The following is a 22,312-nucleotide window of genomic DNA, read 5'->3' as shown; positions in this document are numbered from 1 at the left end:
ACCCCGGCAGCGGGGGCGCGCGGGGCGGCCGGGTTTTTCCCACCCCCGTCCGCCCCTGGCCTTTACCTCCCCTGCCGCCCCGCACGCCAATCGCGGGCGCGCTCGGACCCCGCCCCGCACCTGGGACCCCTCAGCCTTCTAGAAGCCCCAGGTGGGGGGCATCTCTGCCCCCGCGACGGGAGGCGGGGAGAGCCCTCACCTGGCCCCGGGTAGGGCTGCGGGGACGTGGGGGGAGCTCCGAGCCGGCGCCAGCGGCGCAGAGAGGGCGGGGATACCACGGTAGGAGACCTGGGTTCTAATCCCCATTAGTCATTGTTCTTCTGCGCCCGTTTCCCTCCTCTGTGAAGTTGGGAGGATTCCCTTTACACAAGGATTAAAGGCGAGCGTGTACTCTCTGCACGTTTCACACACAAACGGGAGAATTGCGAGCAGGATGCCGTTTCAAAACTTGCGTACCTACCCTCCTGAGAGGAGGCTTTCTCTCAAGACCGTCCGGATCTAGTCCCAGCCTTCTCGAACCGGCTTGGTGGTTTGGGGCCGAAGGCTCCGTGTGAGAATTGTAGACCACGAAGGCCTTCCTTGACCCTGGTTCTTCTACTGCCAAGACCTTTTCGTGGGACGTATCCTGAGCACCTTTCTCAACAGAATCCACTCCACCTGCGCTCCACCACGAAGGCTTACCAAGTTCTTTGGGACCCAGCCTCTATGGAAACAGTAGGGGCCTAACAGAACAAGGTCACGGCAGTGGCCCCAAACTAAGCACCAAGACCCCTCCGTCAATCTTAGTTTGCAGCCCCAATCTGTGGTGTAGGGTCATTTTTGAAAAAAATTGGTCCAGTCCACTGTGGACGGATACTTCACTGGGCCTCTCCTAGTTCCTGCTTCAATAGAACAGGTAGCTTCCCACTGACCTCTGGTTGGGCACGACAGGTGGAACAGCTTGGGAGCCAGGAGCAGAAGTGGGTCTGGCTGCCCGGCCTATACTAGCAAGAAAGTTAACAACCAATTCTAATCTGGGGCTTAAATACCTCCCTGTCATGACCCCCTCCCCGATCCTTGTGGGAATGTGGATGTTTTCGTTTTTTTTGGGGGGGGGGCTGCACCCTGTGGCTTGCAGGATCTTAGTTCCCTGACCAGGGATCGAACCTGGGCCCTGTGAGTGAAAGCACAAAGTCCTAACCACTGGAGCACCAGGGAATTCCCAATGTGGATGTTTTTAGATGGGGGCAAATCCCATGAGGAAACTCGGTGCCACGGGCTATCTTAGATAGTGTTAGGACAGGTGGGAGACTCGTATAACCTTGGAGATGACCAGGACTTATGCTACCATCTCTCACTGGCTTGGTTACATCTCAGAGTTTTTTAAAAAAGAGGAAGTGGTGGTGGTGCTGTGTGAGTGGGATGCTAAGTTAACAGTCCATATCAAGTCTTAGAAGACACAGAGAGGACCTAACACCTGGATGGTTTGTTGTGGAAGGTGGACAGGCTCTGTGTTAATTCATGGCAATTTCTTCCCAGGCCCTCGACTTCTGGTTCTAAAGGATGAAATGAAGCTGCTCCCTCCTTTTAAAGAGTATAGCCCTAAATAAGTGTGATCACAACAGTTAGCTAGTTCTGGTGGTGATACAGGTGGCGCCACACATCAATGCACAGGCCAACTAACTGATAAAATTTTTTATTTCACTTTTGAGTTTTTACACTTTTCCTGATTACTCCGTGTAAGGTGGAAACTAGAACTGTTTAAAAGACATACACAAATCGAGTACATCAATAACCGGGGTTTTTTCTTTTTTGCTATACTATTTTCACAACCACAGGTGTGCTTGCTAGGCAATATAACCATCACAGAAGCAAACGTGAGGCAGAATACTGGTGAGGAAAAACAAAGCAAGAGAGAGCTACCAGATATACAGACAGGCTCGTTCCACATTCACTACTGCGTTTTCAAGCGCCAAGTATTAACTGCACATTTTTGTTCAGCTAGAAAGGAGAGGGATTTTTTTTTCTTTTTTTTTCCTTTTGGTTTGTTTGAAATCAGTGCATGAATGTTTCTCATTTCAGCAGATGGACAAACAGATGGACACTACGGCTATGGGGAATGTTCAGGGGAGGGGGGGATACTGTGAGACTGGTAGGCCTGGCTATTCCCAACTCTCCCCATCGCAGTGTTCATGCAACTTCCCTGCATTACAGGGTCTTGTTGAAACCTGTCTGTGAACTTGACAGGATGGGTACACTTGGGAGAGCTGGTGACAGGTGCTAACAAGCATCATCAGGGCTGGCTGCAATATAAGGAGAAACCATGGATATTTAAAAATACTTTTTTGAGTCAGATCTTGGTGTGACTGAAGAGCAACCACCGTTCTGAGAACTGGAAGAAGACAGAGCTGAGATGCGGGAAGCTCTTTTCAACTCTTTGAAGCAAGGCTGGCTCACCGAAGTGCTCGTCAACATCCCTCACCCCCTCCAGGTCCCCTGTCCCTGCTCATCTAGTACTAAACCGTGAGCAAAAGGCAAAGAGAAAGAGAACGCACAAAGAAAACAATGTAGGAAGCTGAAGGACAGAAATTGAGAGAGAGAAGAGAAAACCAAAGTCAATAGTCAAAAAGGACAGTGGGAAAGAATTAGATTTCAAAATTTTAAAGCCCCGAGCTAGGAAGAACCCAAAGACTGAGTACTTACTCCTCAAGTGAAAGGCAATCTCTGCAGAACATTATTCTTAAAGATGTTACCCAGGAAACAGATAAGGCCATTCATAAGATACACGGCTTTTTTTTTTTCCTTCTTGAGCTCGTGGTTACAGGGAAAACAGATTCCACTATGGAAGCAGAAGTTGCCAATCAGTAACATGCTGCTGTAGGAAAGGGGCTGGAATCACGTGTGGTCTGTGAGCACTGGACCTCTACATGGTGTCATAAGCCAGTTATCTGCCACCAAGAATGTTAATTTCTGGCTTCGACTATCCTCAGAGGAAGACACTGTGGCCATCCGCAGTCATGAACCTTTGAGTGGCAACAGCCCCAACGGGTCAAGTGTCTACAAGCCCTGAACAGAACAGGCAGAATCACTGTGAATTACCATGAAACTCGAATGCCAAACTAGAGGTGTTTCACTCCAAGTCCCAGTGTCACAATATAATCTCTATAACTTTCTGTACAACTTTACAATGGAACTGTGTTTCAGTGACTGTTTTGAATTGAATTAAACTTTCCAAAAAGTTACACATAATTCATGTCTATTTTGTTTTCTACCAGTAAGAGTTCTGCTAAATTACAAAACCCCATAATCACAGTGTTCAGTTTTTTTTTTTTAATTAAACACACAGTAATCCTGTCAATGTTCATCAAAATCAAAACTTCAGAATGCCGTGGCATTTATGTGACCAATCTGAGTTTTAGATACAAATACCAGCTGCTTATCCCATGGACCATTTTTGCTAGGCTGAGGCTGTGAAAAACTGAAAGTCAACGTACGATTCTTTTTTTTTGTTTTTTTGTTTTTGTTTTATCGCACAAAGGGATATACGTGGAGGGTACAGAATGACGCTGAAGAGATCACGAAGCACGACAGACATTAGTTCTCTCCCTCCCCAGCATCTCCTTCGTCTCCCTGGTTTTCCGACGTCCACAGCTGCAAAAGAAAAACAGAGCTATAAACAAAGTAGGGCTACTAAAAGCTTCCTCAGGGAGGTGGCCCAGTGTGTATCATCTCATCTCATTCAACTGTTTAAAATTCTTCCTATATTACTGCAGACAGTGATGGCAAAGGTCAAAACTTCAGTAGGCGTTTACAACCAATTTAAAAACTTAACTACACTTACAGGGTACAAATCCCCTCTTGAGTCTTAGGCAAGAGTGAATTACGAGGTAGAGGAATAGGAATAAGCCATAAGCCCTCCAGAAGCACTCATGGAATCAGCAGTACTTACAGTGAGATTGTCCCTAAGCAACTGCATAATCAGAGTGCTGTCTTTGTAAGACTCTTCATTCAGTGTGTCCAATTCAGCAATCGCTTCATCAAATGCCTAAAACAAAGAGCCTTCAGCAAAGAAGTCACAGGTTCCTTGGAACTAGTTTAGCCCAATGTTTTTCTGCTAACAAGTGACTATCATTTCTCTTTCTGTACGGTACTTTGGGGGAACCTAGGTCATTGTTACCTTGTTTGCTAGTTATGTTAGCAAACACATGATGCTGGTTTATCAAGCGTCAACCAAAAATGACAAAAATTCCTAGATATGACCTTTACCTATTAAGTCAACAGGTATTACTGTTAACCCAGCACACTCATTCTAAGCAAACTCACATGATTTTTCAATTACCAAAGACGTTTCTAGTAATCCGCCCTTTTTCTTTAAGCTGAAACTCAAAAGGTCTGGATACAAGGGATAAACGGAGGACAGAAGTTCACACCACTAAATCTGATTCAATTAAGCGATGGAACTTTGAGCATTCATTTCACACAGTTTTACCAACTAAAAATTTTTAAAAGAGTGTGCATATTGAAAGACTACAAAAATATGTAGAAAAGGCAGCTGGGTTACCAAAAGAAGACAGGAGGTGATTCAGTTAACAAAGAAAACAAGATCTGATTTCCTTCCTTTACAAGCCATAACCTCCAATCTTGGTACAAGGATGACAACGTTCAGTACAGTGGAGGCCTACAGTCCAAAGCGTGACAAAAACAACAAACTACCTTCTCCCTGGATTGTCCACAACCACCCCCAGCCCCAAAAGAGTAATCAAACAACACAAACAAAAATCAGCAGGAGGCACTGAGAAGTCAAGAAGTAATAGGTGTGTATTTATTCCATAAAAGATATATACTCCTACCCCCAGAAAAATCTTCACAAAAGTCCAAGAAAATGAGTTATGTTCAGGTAATTTTTAAAAAGGTACCAAAAAGCACAAGCAGTTTTACTATGATCAGAAACCACAGAGGGCACAACAATGTAAAACAACTATACCCCAATAAAAAATAAATAAATTTAAATTAAAAAAAAAAATTCTGCCAAAAAAAAAAAAAGAGAAACCACAGAGGGTCTTTCTCACCGTTTTTGCCAGGCTGCAAGCCTTTTCAGGAGAGTTTAGAATCTCATAGTAAAAGACGGAGAAATTAAGTGCCAGGCCCAGTCGAATTGGGTGTGTAGGCTGCATTTCTTTCTTACTAATTTCAAATGCTTCCTGGTAAGCCTGCTGGGAGTTTGACACAGTGGCTATAAGAAAGATAAAAAATATGAAAGGTTGGGTCTTTCACAGATTGCATCATATGCTGGATCCACTATCAAATTATTTTACCAAACTGGGCTGGAGCACATGCGCTATCAAACGAGGGTCAGTGTCTCTACCATTCGATTAACAATCCTTTGTTAAATATGTACTCTAATCCAAGTACCATATTAAATGCTTTGAGGAGAAACAAAGACCATGATGACAAAGTCTACAAAAGCAGTTAGGAAATACAGAAATAACCCTGAACAAGATAGAACATGCAAAACAATGAGCTCTGATGGAAAATCATGGACTTCAGAGTCAGACTCAAAGCTGGAATCCCCAACTCTTATTCATTAAGTGTGTGGTGTGGACTAAGTGAAAACCTCTGTGAGCCTTGGTTTCCTTATCAGAAAAAAAGGACAGACTCCCACCTGCACTCCTAGCGTTGTGTGAGGGATAAATGAGACACACAGGAGGCACTTAATAAAGCATAGCTATAATCGTCACCATTACACTAATGCATGTATATGACAAAAGAAATGCATCTCTCTTTACTATGGTGGTTTCGTTCTACCAAACATTTTAAAGTTTCACCTCTAAAAGAGAGCTACCAAATAATCCTTAAAATAAAGATCTCTTTAAATGCACTACTGCACCACAGTTTTAATGCCCCCCATACTTGCCCCTTAGATACATTTGTCAACTCCCATGACCTGTTTAACACTGGTCAGCACAGTGCTGTGGTCCTTTAAATTCTGACTACAAACAAAGCAAAAACTTAAAATTATTATGAAGACTGGCTCCATTATTGGTCAAATTTCTTAAAAAAAAAAAAAAGTTACTTACTTTGTTTATTGTCTCCAGATGCCACCTCAGAAAGATATCTAAAATAATCGCCTTTCATTTTCAAGTAGAACACCTTACTTTCTGGTTGTGTAGCATTGGGAATAAGGTATTTGTCCAACAGCTCCTAAAAAGTGATTCACATTCTGTTAAGAATCTGGAAATATTACTTACAAGATGTTAAAACTATGTTTGAGATTCAAGATACACACTACCACTTCTAAATAAATCTTTTGGAAGATTGAAAAAAATCATAATTTTCATCCAAAGGTTTTAAATAGTTTTTAGCCCAGGTCATAACAGATGCCAGTATTTGTCTATTAAAAATCACTTTGACCGTCCATAAGGGGTTGATTAAAGTATAGCCATACAATGGAGTGCTACATAGGCATTAAAAATGACGATGCAGAACTACTGTGATAACGTGGAAAGGTTCTCCAAAAGAAGTCTGGGGTGGGGGGGAAGCAGATAATAAAAACCATGTGACTCCTATTTTAATATTAAAATAGATATGTGTACATGCACGGAAATACCTAAGGGAAAAGTCTGGAAGAATATTTATCAAGATGTTAATAATGGTTCTCAAGGTGGTAGAATTAGAAGTGATTTTTTATTTTCTTATTTATACTCTTCTGCCCTGTGCTTTAAAAAAAAAAAAAAAATGAACTTTTATTAATTCTGTAATTAGAGAAGAAAAAAAATCTTTCCATTTTGGGAGAAAAAAACGTGATAATAGGGCAAACCTGCCAAGAACTAAGTTTCGAATTGATCGGACCTGGGTAGCAATCCCTCCTCTGCTGCTTACTATCTGTATGACCCTGGACAAATGACCTAATCACCCTGAGCCTCAGTTTCTTCAGCTACACACAGGGAAGCATAATAGCCACCTCCCAGCGTACTTATGAGGATAAATGAGCCAATGTTCACAAAGTGCTTAACACGCTTCCTGGCACGCAGTAAGCACTCCAAAAGTAGCTAATACTATTATTAATAATAAATTCCTTTAAACATTTATGCTTACAACAAAAGCAGTTCTGAAGGAGTCCAAGCTTCGTATACAGAGCAATATTTTCGAAGAGTTGTTTTAGAATGTGGCATCCTGAAAAACTGGTTAAGAGGCAGTAAGTACCATGCTTTTCTTCACATTCTTTCAGATGCTCATAAAAGCTGGTCTACAGTTCAGGAATTAGGGAACTTTCTTGCCTTTGGAATGCATGCCATACTTCATCTGAATACCAGATGTACCTAACATTCAGGAATTAGTGCACCGTTAACAAACCCCCAAATTACCAACAGGCAACAAATTTAGCCATGACACTCTTACACCACGACTCTAACAAAAAGAGCAGCTCGATGCAAAAGCTTAGTTGTAAGGGGATTTAATCAATCAAAGTGAGAAGATGCAGGGGGCAGTAGTCGTTTTAATATTCCTTGCAGACAGACAGGGTGTAACTCCTTATGGGTTAGGGATGAGTACTGCCTGGAGGCTGACAAGCTTTGTACTGGTTTTCAAAAGAAAGGTGTCAAGGGCAGTAACTCGGAGAGGCAGCCAGCAGGGGGGGAGGTAGATCCACAAGTGTGAATTCCTTTTCCCTTCAAAGCAGCCCTCACTGTGCATGTTTACCTGATTTCACCTGGAAGAAAAAGAAAGTTCCCAGTGGGCTCAGGGTGTGAGGGAAAGACAATATGATCATGATTTGCTCTAGGATATGCACCCCTCCCATCCAACCCCAGGTCGTGGCTCGAGGGAAAGCAGTTAGGAATCAGTCGTCTGACTAAGGCTGATTTATATAAAACACCAGAGAGGAGAATCCCCAAACCACTTCTGATCTGCCTTCGGAATGCAGGCCCGAACTGATGGACACGGCTACCTTTCAGACAAAAACGGGACTCCAAGCTGTGCAGGGACTGGGGAGAGGCTAGAAGGCAGGTCGGCTTTCCGCTCCTCTCTCCCCTACTGGACATGGCACTGCCATCAGACTAATACAGAGAATAGTCTCTCTGTGGCTGCATCTATCAAAAATCCTGCCCCTCTGGCCTCAACTTCTAAAGAAAAGATGGAGGGATGTTGACCAAATGTACCTGTTTTTCAGAGGTCTTTGGAAGGGAGAGGAAAATACTCCATAAGAGACGAGCAACCTCTGATCAGGCAAGAGGTAAAAAAAAAAAATCACATCGTATGCTTAAAACTTAGCTGCAAATGGTTTGCAGCTTCCCAGTATATTCAGACACCTTTCTCTCATGAGCTGTTTGAGAGTTCGCATTCGTACATGAAATGAATACTATTAGAAATCGTTGTTTAGAACAGGAACACCGGCCTCTTACCAGAACATCGTTGCAGATGTCCTGCAGCTCTGCCTCGATCTTCTCACGATACTCTTTGCCCATCTGCTGCTTCTTCTCGTTCCTCTCTGTTTTCTGTTCGATGCTGGAGATGACACGCCAGGAAGAACGACGGGCACCGACCACATTCTTGTAGGCAACGGACAGCAGGTTTCTCTCCTCGTTGGAGAGCTCGTGCCCCTGCTCTGTGACTGCCTTCATGGCCGCAGCCATGTCATCGTAGCGCTCCGCCTGCTCGGCGAGTTTGGCTTTCTGTACCAGCTCACTTTTATCCATGGTCATTCCCTAGAACAAGAGCAAGAGAAAAAGAGAGAGAAAGCGAATGTCAGGCTTTGGGGCCCAGGAAATGCACGCGTGAATCTTCTTCCAACCCATCTGGAAGGAAACATACCTAAACGGGAAGCATCTACTTCCAAATGCCCTCAGTAAAATCGAGCATGAACGCCTGCAGGGTTAGGTACTTTGCTATGGTCTTTTTTACTATTTTGGTCAATTTTCCCAACAGTCCTACAGGGCAGATATGTTCACAACAATCCCGCCCCCCTCTATGAGGTGAAGAAATGGAGGTTCAGAGGAGGCAAGTGGTGTGCCCAGGGCTAGGAGGTGGAAGAGAGCCAGAACTCAAACTCGAGTCTCTGTCTCTCGAGTGGTTTTCTTCCACTTTCCTAATCTGCCTCCTCAATGCACAGAGACGGCTTAATTCTTTAGAAGCTTATGTTAAATATATGTCCTTTTCTTCTTTCAAGAATTATCTGGTTTTGCTGTTTTTCCCCAAAGTATGTGGGAAAACACCTGAAGTGGGACGACTGTTTCAATCAATCTTAAAGCAAAAGATATGACTTTCAGTGTTATATTTGGCAGTGCCCATGAAGCAACAGGTATCTAAAAAATAGGAGCCATTTTTATCACATCTTCTGCAACGCACTAACCTTGTTACAAGGACACACCGTCCACGAGAGCGTAGACTCGAGGCAGGCAGATTTGGCTCTGCCTAGCACCAGCTCTGCTACTTACAAGTGGCATGACCTTGGTCAAATCACTCAGCCTCTGAGAGCTTCCGTTTCCTAACTGGAGAATAAGAATATTCCCAACTCTCCAGGGGCCGCTGTGAGGCACGAATGACCTCATCTATGTGAAGGCACCGTGAAAAGTCTAGACATTATATACAAATATCAAGCACTAACTCTGTACGTGGTACAGGTTGCAAGAGATATGGATGTATTCACCAAGATGCACAGCAACAGAAATGCAAACCATAATTGAGTTTGCATAAAAGTTTTCCTGAAATAGACAAAAATCTTAGTGATTTCAGTTTATCATTTTATCAAACCCTCTATACACCAATCAGTGAATACCTCTTAAATAATTCACCTCACCTTAGTCAATTCCCCACTATAATAATCACCATTAATAGAGTGCAATAATTTTTGGATAACACGTAGCTAAAAAATTATTTATTGGGCTTCCCTGGTGGCGCAGTTGTTGAGAGTCCGCCTGCCGATGCAGGGGACACGGGTTCGTGCCCCAGTCCGGGAAGATCCCACATGCCGCGGAGCAGCTGGGCCCGTGAGCCATGGCTGCTGAGCCTGCGCGTCCGGAGCCTGTGCTCCGCAATGGGAGAGGCCACAACAGTGAGAGGCCCGTGTACCGCAAAAAAAAAAAAAAAAAAAAAAAAATTTATTAAGAGTTAGTTTTATGTACTGTTGGTTTAAATTTCAATTGTACATCCACCTGTGCCACAGTGTAAAGATACACTAATATCTTAAGGTGTAAAAAGATAAAATACTACTTTAAAGAGTGGTAAGAATATCAATATTCTTTTATCAGTTTATACATTGTATCACAATTTAAGACTGTGGCTTCCCCTCAAAAGTCATTTCTGTATTTTCAAGGGAGAAATTCTACAGACAGGACCCCACCACAAAAAAAAAGTTTTATTAGATGGAGGACGATTTTAAGATACACCCTAAATCTAGACAATTCAGAAAGAGTTGGTTCTCTAGTTCAGAACTGTGAGTTTTCTTCCCACAACTTATTATCTAAATCATATTCAGAGCTGTGTCCTATGTAAGGCTCGCTGATTCTAACCTTACACTCTGAAGCAGATCTCACCTTGATCCGTCTGACTTCACTCACGTCACCAGAATGAGACTACAACAGAGATAATAATCCATCTGCTCTCCTACATTTCCCAGCAACCCTTCTGCACTTCGGAGGGGTCATACAGTTAGTTCTGTCCAATGAAACATAAGCATAAATGACGCTACTTCCAGGTGTTGAAACTGCAAAAAAACACATGAGGCTCTCTTCTCTCACGGCAGCCATGCGATCTACATGGTGCTGTCACAAAACAGCAGTTTCTGTAGCCTGAGTCCCTGAGTGACCATGCAGTACAGAGACCCCTGCAGGCCCGCACTGGACGTGCAACGTGAAGCCACTGAGACGTGGCGGCTGCTTGTTACCACACACAACACAACCTAGTCCTACTCTAATACAAAGTCCATCGCAAATACACTATTCATCCTCTTAAAATTATATACTTCCTCCATACGTCTAACTTTCTCAATCGTAACGTCTTTCTGATCAGAATACTATCTCCATCTTTAAACAACCCTACTTTATGATCCCTAAAGGTGAGAGGCAGAGAGAAGCCAACTTTCAACGAAATTTAGAAGTTTTCCAGTTTGCAGACTAATTCAGTTAGAAGTCACCCAGCGGCCCACTCCAAAGTACAGAAACAGCACCTGTGCAACTCTACCCAAGAAAGATTCCAATTAATAAAAGTCCTGGTCAAAGCCAATTCAACGCTAAGCTATCCCATGCGGTATTACAAAAGAGTAATAGAGAAATGCAATTAGCACCGCCTAAGGGGTGCCATGAAACTCTTTGGCTCTACCAGACCCCTCAACTAAGGTCCCCTCAACCCCCCGACTTCTCCTCTTCCCAAACATTAAAAGTTAAATCATCTCTCTCCCAAGAATCCTGATGACTCCTTGGGACCTCCCAAATGTACACGCCCTATTTCTCAAAATAAAATGTGGCCTTTCTCGTTTGGGGCCAACTATTTCAGGCTTCTTCGGGATCGCTGCGAGAGCCCTTGGAGACTGAGAACCGTGATGATGTGGTGAAACTGAATGCACGCCTTAAAGAATGTAGTCATCTATTTAAAAATGTTTAAACACACACACACACACACACCCAACAACTTACAACAAACAAAATCCATAGCTAAATGTCCTGATGCCTACTGCTTACATAACTTTTGACTTATATAACATGGATTTTGAAGCAGCGAGACCAATTTCAACAGGAAATGGGTTACACAACACCCAGCGGTTGGGAGGAAGGCAGCAGACAAGGGAGAAATGAAATTGTTCCTATTTCTACATCCCTAATAAACCTCCCATCCATCATCTTTCCCTAGTCCCACTGCTTTCAGCCTCTCATTACCTTTAACCTTCACATCTGCTATCAGACCCATTTTAAAGTTCTGATCAAGTCACGTCCTGCTCAAAATCCTTTAGTTCCCTACTACTGACAGGAGAGTCAGATTTCCTCCCCTGTCAGTGAAGGTTTTCCAAGCTATGTCCCCGGGCTTCTCCCAAAACATGCCTTGTGCACAGCAGGTGCTTCTCCCAAAATGGTTTTCTTACACATGCTTCTCCGTCTCTGCGTCTGTGCTCACCAAGCCATCCCTCTGCCTGGAATGTCCTTTCCTGTTTATTCTGCATATAAAATTCTTCAGAGCATGGCTCAGATGGCATCCCCTCCATGAAACCATTCTTAGGTCGCTTAACCTAAGCTGTCTAATCAGACAGCCACTGGCCACATGTTAAAACGGAAACATCTTGGATATACGGAGTTAATTTTTTTTGTCGGGGGGAGGGGCCACACTGCGCAGCTTGCGGGATTCTAGCTCCCCAACCAGGGATCGAACCTGGGCCACGCGGTGAAAGCGCCGCGTCCCAACCACTGGACCGCCAGAGAAATCCCTGGAGTTAAATTTTTTTTAATTACGAAAACTGATTTCATCCTTTCCCCCCGTTTTTAAAACGCAGTTACCAGATAATTCTAAATTACGTGGGACTCACATCCCGTGTCTATTGGACAGCACTGCTCTAAGCTGAAAATATTCTCACAGAGCACTGCATCTATACTTCTCTTAATGTCTCAGCACATTTCTTCGGCACTACAATTATCTGTCTGTATCGCGTACGCCCCTTCCCACACCAACTCCTTTAGGGCACACCCCCCGCAGCACCTCGCACAGAATCGGCATGAACAAATTTTCGCTGAATGAGCGAGCAGATCCTAAAGCTGCAAATTTGGTAGAGTTCTGTCTCGTCTCAAATAATTCAAAGCACCTGTTCTCCACAAGCACATCACGTCCTCATTACACCCGTACCTCACTCCATGCACCTCTGCACCTGATTTCAACATTACCCTTAGTCCTACCCGGACTCTTACTCAGCAACTTCGGATGACTCTCTTTTGGCTACTCCACCCAATCTAAACTCTTACCTGGCTTGCCAAGTCCTTCATAATTCGGCTCCTCTGAACCTATCAGGCTTTCGCATCCACTGTTCTCCAACATGTACCTTTCTTGCAGGCTGGACATCACCGAATACCCTTCATCATCATGCTTACACCTGTCTGAAATTACTTCAGGAGTTCCCTTCATCTAGAAAGCCCCCCGTTTACTCCCTGCCTATGTAAACTCTATCCATCCATCTAGGGCTAGAAAGCCTTCCCTGAATATCCCAGCCCCCACTGATCTACTCTGCCCACGAATCCAAACACACTCGTAGCCTCTTACACAGTCCAGGCTTCTCTAGGCCTCCGTTCTATATGCTCTATGGTCCAAGTAATGAGTGGTGTACCACTTACGAACAGTGTTACATGTGTATGTCCTCAAAGGAAAGCTTCACATTCATTTCTCATCTAATGCCTAAAACTTTGCCAAGTACAAAACTAATACTTAAGTAAGTATCTGTGAATTTTTTCAGCAGGTCATTACTGGGAGGCTACCTGTATGTGGTGTGGCAAGAGGCCTGTGTGTAAGCGCGGAGGCTGCCACTACACAGCCGTGTGAGCTCGGTCGATCTCAGTGTTCCAACCTCTGAACTGGAGGCAACAGCAGCTACCTCAGGAGGGGTGCTCTGAAGATGAGGTGCAGGGAATCAAAGCACAACAAATGTGGAAATCTTTTTTAAAAAGTGCATAGTGCACAACAAATTGGAAGTACTGTTATTCCTCTCATAGTACCTACACATCACTGTTTTAGCCCATAAATGTGAGCTTGGAATTAAGAAAAAAAGAAAAAAGAAGACAACCCATGAGAAGGAAAAACAAGTCTAATTAATCTTGTACAGGAAGCGAATATGTTACGATGTAATATTCCTGATAAGACTCCACCCCTCAATGTCCTGAAAAATGGACACACTTGTTATCTGTAACATTTTCTTTTATAAATTTATTTATTTATTTTTGGCTGCATTGGGTCTTTGTTGCTGTGCGCGGGCTTTCTCCAGTTGCAGCGAGCGGGGGCTACTCTTCGTTGCGGTGCGCGGGCTTCTCACCGCGGTGGCTTCTCTTGTTGCGGAGCACAGGCTCTAAGTGTGCAGGCTTCAGCAGTTGTGGCTCGCAGGCTCTAGGCACGCAGGCTCAGAAGTTGTGTCGCACGGGCTTAGCTGCTCCGTGGCGTGTGGGATCTTCTCGGACCAGGGTTCGAACCTGTGTCCCCTGCACTGGCAGGCAGATTCTTAACCACGGCGCCACCAGGGAAGTCCCAACTGTAACACTTTCATTCATTAGTTCCTGATTTCATTAAGAGGTGCCAAGTAGTGATGGTTTATAATCAGGGCCTACTTTTCTCCTGAGACTTTTGAACTGAGGACACACCAAGAAAAACACTGGCAAGAGAGCCTTCATTTGCTCCTAAAAAGCCTTAAAAGGCCACAGTCTCCTCATCAGGCTTGGCACTAACGGCACAGAGTCAAAATACCAGAGGGGACAAATGTATGAGAGGCCACAAGAGGTCTAACCCTGCGGTGGACCAAGAGATTTCCCAGATCAGGAAGATGCTGACATGCTCTCAAGCACGGGCGTCTATCTCTCTCAGTCACTGCAGGCAGCACTTCAGAGGACTGGGGAGCATTTGCTGATTAAACCAGCAACTGCTTAGTGGAGAATGGGAAACCATCTAAATATCCAACAGCAGAGTGGCTGAAAAGACAAAGCTGGCACAAGATTACATGGGCATCAAAAGAAGGGATTTAGTGTCTTAGAAAGATCTGTTACAGAGGTATGGTGTGGCGGGAGCTGCACAACAGTCTTCCATTTTTGTAAAATATCCCCTAAAGAATGTTATGAGGAATAATTCTAAAGGTGCCCATGAAATAACAGGATTTCCCTCAAATAAATGAAACCCTACATCAGACAGTGAACGCTAAAACAAAAGTATATATGAAGCAACCTAGCCCCTCTATCTCAACTCTTTGCCTAAGGGATACTTTTCCAGCCCAAGGCAGAATCCTGAGAGGTCATTTCCCAGTGGCCAGAAGGAGACATCCAAGGATAAGAAGGGAAAAAAATTAAAATAAAAATGACTATCCACTGCTAATCCATATTAAAAAAAAAAAAAGCACTGCAAAGGACCTTATGAAATGTGGCCTTGAGAAGTATTAACTTTCAGCTATGTTTTGTTTTCAAGGAAAAGAACATGCTCAATTCTAAAATACTGAGCTTTAATTGAGTTTAATAATTTGCTAGAAATTTAAAACGAGGATTCCATTATCAGGTGTCAGGATTACTGAAGCTCCAACATGAAACCCGTATGACTGGGACCTGTTTTTAGGAAAGCCCTACATACAACAAATCTGGGCTTCTAAAGAGAAATTAGGTAATTTTTAAAATAATGTCTCCAAATCTCAGCTTCCTCAAATGTTAAAAGGAAACATTAATAGCTATCAAATAAGATGATATACATAAAATGCCTAGACAGTACTGGTCAAAGTAAAGGCTTAATAAACAGGCATATATTCTCACTCTTAAGCTACATCACAAAAATACAATGTATATAATTTAATGTGTGTTGAAATAACTGCAAATGAAAAAACTACCAGTATTTCCAAGAACTCTCTTTTGGAGTTCAGAATAGCAAGGTCCTCCCCTCAGAGAGCTGAAACTCTCAGGGTAGGAACATGAGAAGGGAGGGCAGACATATTTAAGGATTATAAAGCTTCCCCTTGAAGAAGCAACCAGGTAGAATTCAAAGGAGGAGGTTTAGTTTCAAAGGGGCTGGGTCCTGACTGGTTTTATGGGTTGGAGGGGTTCTGTGTAGGACAGAAAAAGGGGGCTCCAGGAAGGGACAAGAAATACAGATGTATGAATAAAGTGCATGTATGTTTTTCTAGATGAAAAAGAAATCACTGGCCAAAGTAGATGAGGAACTGAGAAGAGTTAAGAATCTGGAGAGAGGAAACTGACAGGAGCACCTTAAAAATCTAGGCTGAGGGTGGGAGGGAGGGAGACGCAAGAGGGAAGAGTTATGGGAACATATGTATATGTATAACTGATTCACTTTGTTATAAAGCAGGAACTAACACACCATTGTAAAGCAATTATACTCCAATAAAGATGTTAAAAAAAAAATCTAGGCTAAAAAGTTCCACAGGGTAAGAAACTGACAGTAAATCCTGAAGAGCATTCACGGACGGACCGCCCCAGACACAGCACCTACAGCACTGTCAAGTCGAAGTTACAGTCCTGGAGTCACTCTGCTGAAGGAAAAGCAGATGCCAAACTACTGTGGGAGGGACTGAGAGAGTCAGTAGGACCAGGTGTTTAGTGGGTGTTACCAAGAAAAAATGAAGTACTCCTGGCTCTCAAAGAATTTTAATACTCAGTGAAAAACACCGCTCTAAAAACGGGTCTGTGTGCCATTCTACACACAAAATTCAGTCCTTTAATAAATTTAATTCTATTCACATGCTTGCAGGCTCTCTGTTAGAAAATGAAACACAGCATGTCTAAAATACAAAGGCAATAGCTCTGATATCCTGCCAACACTGAATTGTGGAGGGAAACATCACTTCTACTTCAAAATCCCTTCCTTCTTTCATATCAATTGTTGAATATCATTGTTAATTATGTCCAATTAGCCAGAATTAAACCTGAAACAATGGAGGTGTTAAGTGATATGCCCAAGGTCATACAATGTGAATCAATAGCAGACATGACAATAAATTGACCTCTTGGCTTGAAGTGATCAATGGAACAGAATAAAAAATTAAAATATGCTAATTCTGATTCATAAAGATAATCCAATTGGTCAACCTTGTGAATAAGTTCAAAGGCTTTGGGCCCACCAACATAATGGAACCCAGTCCAATTTACCAGTACTACACACCAGCTCCACAGATTACCTGATCTCTTGTGAGTCTCAGTTTTCTCATGCATAAAATAGGCAAATCTACCTAAGAGGGTTCTTGTAAGGAGTAAAATAGATCATGATGCAAAACATTTAGCACAGTCTCTGCACACTGTAAGCACTAAAATGGCAGCTACAGTATATTCCACACAGAAGTCTACAAACGGTCATCCAGTGAAGGGACACTTACTACACACCTCATTTCTTTTCAATCCAGATGGCTTTCCCTAAGACTTTTAAAAGGAAGGCACATGTTAACTTACATATGCCTATTTCTAAAGTAGCACTGATCAGAATTTAGTGTAAATGTCTTTGTTGGCTCCCACACTGGATTGTGAGCTTAAGGTAGGAACCCAAACTTCTATCTTTGGGCACCCAACATGTAGCACAATGCCTGCCACACTGAATGTGAAACTACCTGATCAACTGATGCAGTTTTTTAAAGTGAACAAGGCTGCTATCTCCTATGCAGACAGAGGTAAGTAGACCACTTCTGACCTATAAAATACAGACTATATTTAAACTCTGTCTTAGACTACTCTTTGAAAAAAGCCATCTCAGCTCCAGTCAGGAGACAACACTATGCTCTCTGACCAATCGTTTCTCAGGTACCCATTGTTATGTTTATAGGTTCAAACTGAGTTTCAAAAAGCCCTTGAACTCCTCTATTCAAAAGTCCAACCAATTAGTTATACAAAAAGCCACACCAGCTTTTTGGTTTAGTAAATAACAACAAAATACCCATCATTTATGGTCTGCCTAAATGTGCAAAAAGTTAGGGGTTTATATCAACTCCTTTGATCTTAAGTATCCTAAGGGGTAGGTGTCATTGTCCCAATAACCTGTTACACAGGTATATTTGGTACACGCTCTTTCCTCTGTGCAGCACCGCCTCCTAAAGATCAGTATGATTCTTAATGATTACTTAAGGAAAAGAGAGAATGAACACTTTTTTTTGAAGAACCATACAAAGTTATTACAGTCAGGTTTGAGAATTGGACTTAATTTATCTAGCTTTAAAAATCAAAATAAAATTAGTTTAAAACAGCATATGTCACAAACTCATCAGACTGTCAAACAAGCTTTAAGGTGAGCTTTGTGGGCAAACAATAACAATGGCCGGGGCTCATATCAACTTTATTGTCTCCTCCAATCTCTGCTCTGGTCAAGGCCATTCAGAAATAACTTTTATTGTTGGGCCTCTTAGGGAAAACAATGAAATAAACTAACCAGTTCAGGAAAACACTTACACAATAGAGGGCTGGCCAGATTATTTTAAAGTCACCTTACTAACCTACAGTCTGCTGGAAATGCCTTGATCTCAAGGCCATCAATCAATTTCATCTCATTGTAAGTATCAGAAACACATAATTATGCTTATGTTAGAAGATCTTTTAGCAGAGAAAGCGGAAAGATGATTGGCTTTTAGCAAACATATGACAAAAACATAAAGTACTTTCATCCATTTTTCCTCCCTAAGTTAAGCAATCCCTTTAGAAAAATTCCCTCAGAATCCAGCTGTTAGTTTCTCCACAATGACACAAAGACTAGGATCTATTCATGTAGAGACCAAGATGGTTTTAAAGCTTAAAAATTGCTATTATACAACTAATTTCTTGCCTCCTAGCTAGTGTGAATTGCAGTCACCTGTCCTTAGAAAAATGTAGGAACCTAGGAATTTAAATTCCCTTTACAAGTAAATTTTAGTTCATTCTCTATGGTACCCTCATTTAAGGAAAACTGCTTAGTTTGATGCCACTGAAAGAGCAGGCAGCATAACAGGACATTTTAATTTAGAATTCTTTCTCTACTTACGTAGATATAGATACTTGGTCCTGACCAAATTCTATTAGAACCTAGGATTGGATAAATCAGTGTGCCACAAAGTAGCTGATGAATTTTCTCCCTAGTATGAAGCAAATACTAAAAAACTGGGTTTTTCACAAGCTTGCTTCCTAATGCACACCAGCAGTATCTTCCCTGTATGCCAGAATAAATATACTACCCCCCCCCCGCCAAGAAACTACACTATATCTATTTCCAAAAATAGCTAAAATTCCTGTCCAAACACATTTACTTGAATAAGATACAGGTAAAGAAAAATTAGCTACTAGATGGTATTCACATGAAAAATATACATGTGTTGTTCTACCACAAATAGAAATCTATCATTAGAGCCAGACTGCCTGGGTTTGATTCCTGGCTCAGCACTTACCCTGTGCTGGGTGTGTGTATGCCCCCAGGAAAATTATTTAACTTCTCTGTGCCTCAGTTTCCTCAACTGTAAAATGGGCTAGCAGTTACCTATCATTGGCCGTTATGAAGGCTCAGTCAAAATGTGTAAAGTGGCACATCCAAATGGTAGCTGTTATTATTACAGCTTGATGCTACCTCATCAGTTGATGAATAAATCATATGGAAGGACTTTGTATGTGCCTATGCTCTACAGCATATATACATATGTCTTATGTATATATATGTATATTCAGGAATGTAGTCAAGCAACATTTCTTAAACATCTGGTATATCTCACACCCTTAATTATTGAGTTTGTCACAATAATACATCAAAGACTATTACCATTTGCATTGATCAGATGAGAAAATGGGCTCAGACAGACTGAAGATGCTCTACACAAAACTGTTCCAGAATAATGTATCGCTTTTTGAAAGCAACATGTATACAAAGTAGAATGTAACCAAGGGGGAAAAAAGCCCTTAACAGTGAACTCTGTGATTAAAACACAAAACCGAAAGCTTCTATTTAACAATTTACAGTCTGTAAAAAGGTCTCTTGACAACTCTGGAGACAGAGAAACCAGGAACCAGAGATTAAGCAGCACACTGAAGACCACACTGCTATAAAATGCTGCAGGCAAGAGCGGAATCAAATTTATGTGACTCCAAGTCCAGTGCTCTTTCTGCTTCTATATCCACAGCCAAATGGGTAAAATGCACTTTTTGCAGTGGCCCAAACCTCTGGAGACTCTGCCTCCAGAACTAGCATTAGGGGAATGTGCTCAGCCTGGTTTTGTGGAGGCTGCTTCCCTGATCCACAGAGCTCCGGTTCTAAAATGGCTCCAACGTAACACAAGCACGGCATGATGGGAAATGTACAGAAGGTTATAGGGTAGGAGCCATACTCCAGGGGCTGACAGGCCATAGATATTTGCTACTGATGAAAGAGGAGATTCAACCTGGAAACCAGGTGTGTGGTCTAGGTCAGACATCTCATTTCTCATAAGGACTTCATCTGTAACATGGGTGAATGGTTTCTCATCTCATTGAAAGGAGAGGCTTGGGAAATAATTCAGCAGTTGCTACTGGATTATTAGCCTTCCACTGTGAAGATCACCTGTAAAATTCTAACTTGGGTCCAATAAAACTGACAGGTTTTACCCTCACCATGTGTGCTAAGGACACAGATCCTAGAAAAACGAGGGTTTCAGCAACTGATATATTCCTAAGTAAGAAATGGGGTGCCCTAGAAGCAGTCAAGAAGGAAATGACCGAGAATCATTAACACATATAAATTTCTAACATGAAAAGGCAAAAAGCTGAGTACCCATGTGTCTAGTTCTATAAACTGCGTATGTGTGTGGTTTCATACGAACAATTGAGACAGTGAGAAATGCAGACAATTTTTCATATTCTCCCAAGTGCTTCATCTTTCTGTTTTGGCTCCTGTGGCCGCCTGATTTTATACGTTCATAACAACATCTTGCCAAATTCTGTCTCTCACACAGGGCAAGTAAAATCAGAACCTGATGCTATCTAGCCTTACCAAAGGGAAAAGCAGTGACGGCAAGGACAAGAGACAGGAGTTTTTACAGAAAGGTTGGCGAACTGTCTTACCAATAGTGCCACCTCTGAAAACCCCATTACACGTGAGTTCTCCATTTGCAGTAGACAAAGATGTACTCATCTTGTGCAGAAAAGGGGCCTAATCACTCCCACCCCTTCGCCACCACCAGGGAGGCCACCAGGAAAATTTCAGTCCTAAAAACGTGCTAACACACAGTATGGAGGAATTTGGGGCGAGGACACAAAAGACTCTGGCATTAAATGACGGTAAATACCGTGGGAAAATATTCCGATTCTCAGCTTCCGACATTTTTTTTTCCTGGGGATCGCGCCTGACTCAGTAACCAGTTCCAACAAATGCATTTTCTTGATTCAAACCTCAACCCTGTGCCTCCCAGGGAATCTCGGGTCCTGCCAGGCTCCCAAACCAGCGAACGATGATGAAATGGCTTTACTGCAAAGTGGGAGGGGGTTTTCCCTCTACTCTCTCCCAAGGTTAAACCCCTTACCCATCCAGAGGGAGTCGAGGAGGGGCATTGGGGAGCGAGAGCTCGCCCACATTTGGTTACATTTTCATTTGTGGAAACCGGAAAGCGAGGAGCAGGGGTGATAGGGCTGAAAGGGTCGGTTCTGGCCGCTCAAGGCGCAGGGAGGGGTCGCGCGGGGATCGAAGATGGGTAGTGAGGGAGGATCGGGGGTCCGCGTCTCAATGTCCCTTCCGGCCCGGTACGGTGCCGCACCCCGCCCGCCAGGCAGGGACGCAGGCGGCGAGGGCGGCCCGGGCCTCTCCCAGAACGAAGGGCCCGGCCCCGGAAACAGGGAGGGGCCGCGGCGAGGCCGAGCCCGCGTCGCAAGCGGCCGCACGGGGCCGAGGAGGCCGCGCGCCACCGCACCGAGGGCCCACCCGCGGGGTCGATCTCGTCGCCACCGCCGCCGGTGGTGGGGGAGCTTTGGGCTCGGGCCCCCGGGGGCCCCAGGCGGACCCCGCGCCACACTCACCGTGGGAGGACTGCAGGGGGGCAAAAACGCTTGCGAGCGGAGCGAAGGAGCGGTGACCGCTTCCTTCCCAAGCCCACTCCTCCGGCGGCGGCTGCAGTGGCGGCGGCGGCAGCAGCTACCCCGGCTCCGGAATCGGCGGCGGCGGCGGCGGCGGTGGCGGCGGCAGCTCCACTTCCGCTCCGGTCACCACTTCCGCTCTGGCCCGAGCCCCGCCCCTGCACCGCCTCCTCATTGGGCGAACGGCGCACGGGGTTGCCCCGGCCGCCCGAGAGGGGCGCCGACCGAGGGAGGAGGAAGGAGAGCTGGGATGCTGCGGCCGGGGGAGGGCGGGGGTCAGGGCCGCGAGCAAGGAGGAGGCGGGCGTAGGGGGACGGAAATGGGGGCGGGGAGCGGAAAGAAGGTGGAAGGAGTGGAGGCGGAGCTGAGGGGGAATCTAGAAAGGGGACGTGTGGGAACCAGGGAGGCTGGGTGAGGCTTGCGGTTCGGCGGGCCTGAGGCTTAGGCTTGGAACTCGCCCAGGTCATGCCCAGAGTCTCCGAGGTCATCGGTTCCCACCCCACCCAAAAAGTAATCTTCACGAGGTCGGAGGTTGAAGTCAGTCAGTCCCCTTTTGCTGTGTACTTCGGGAATACTGGATTTAGGGAAGGACAGATATTGCTCATCCCTAAATTTTCGCTTAGTCC

General features: G+C 44.0%; 1 protein-coding gene across 1 annotated transcript; it reads right to left on the bottom strand.

Annotated features, from left to right (window-relative positions):
• Nucleotides 1-1,659: 1,659 nt before the first annotated feature.
• Nucleotides 1,660-21,787, bottom strand: YWHAB (tyrosine 3-monooxygenase/tryptophan 5-monooxygenase activation protein beta). The gene is made up of 6 exons (XM_079719331.1): nucleotides 21,630-21,787; nucleotides 8,379-8,681; nucleotides 6,057-6,180; nucleotides 5,049-5,212; nucleotides 3,929-4,024; nucleotides 1,660-3,630 (listed from the first exon to the last, which is right to left on the bottom strand). The coding sequence occupies exons 2-6, from the start codon at nucleotides 8,676-8,678 to the stop codon at nucleotides 3,574-3,576; spliced, it is 741 nt and encodes a 246-aa protein (XP_079575457.1). The 5' UTR covers nucleotides 8,679-8,681; nucleotides 21,630-21,787; the 3' UTR covers nucleotides 1,660-3,573.
• Between the last annotated feature and the right edge of the window lie 525 nt (nucleotides 21,788-22,312).

This window comes from Hyperoodon ampullatus, assembly GCF_949752795.1.
Source record: "Hyperoodon ampullatus genome assembly, chromosome: 14".
In the NCBI taxonomy this organism is placed as follows: domain Eukaryota; kingdom Metazoa; phylum Chordata; class Mammalia; order Artiodactyla; family Ziphiidae; genus Hyperoodon; species Hyperoodon ampullatus.
The sequence above is the reverse complement of the archived record's forward strand: the minus strand, read 5'-3'. Positions and strand labels throughout refer to the sequence as shown.

Excerpts from the sequence above, each read along its gene's own strand:
- YWHAB (XM_079719331.1), bottom strand. The coding sequence starts at position 8,678 with ATGACCATGGATAAAAGTGAGCTGGTACAGAAAGCCAAACTCGCCGAG. Across the intron at positions 4,025-5,048 it reads CTTGCAGCCTGGCAAAAACG|GCATTTGATGAAGCGATTGC; the intron begins GTGAGAAAGACC and ends TCTTTGTTTTAG. Across the intron at positions 3,631-3,928 it reads TGCTTAGGGACAATCTCACT|CTGTGGACGTCGGAAAACCA; the intron begins GTAAGTACTGCT and ends TTTCTTTTGCAG.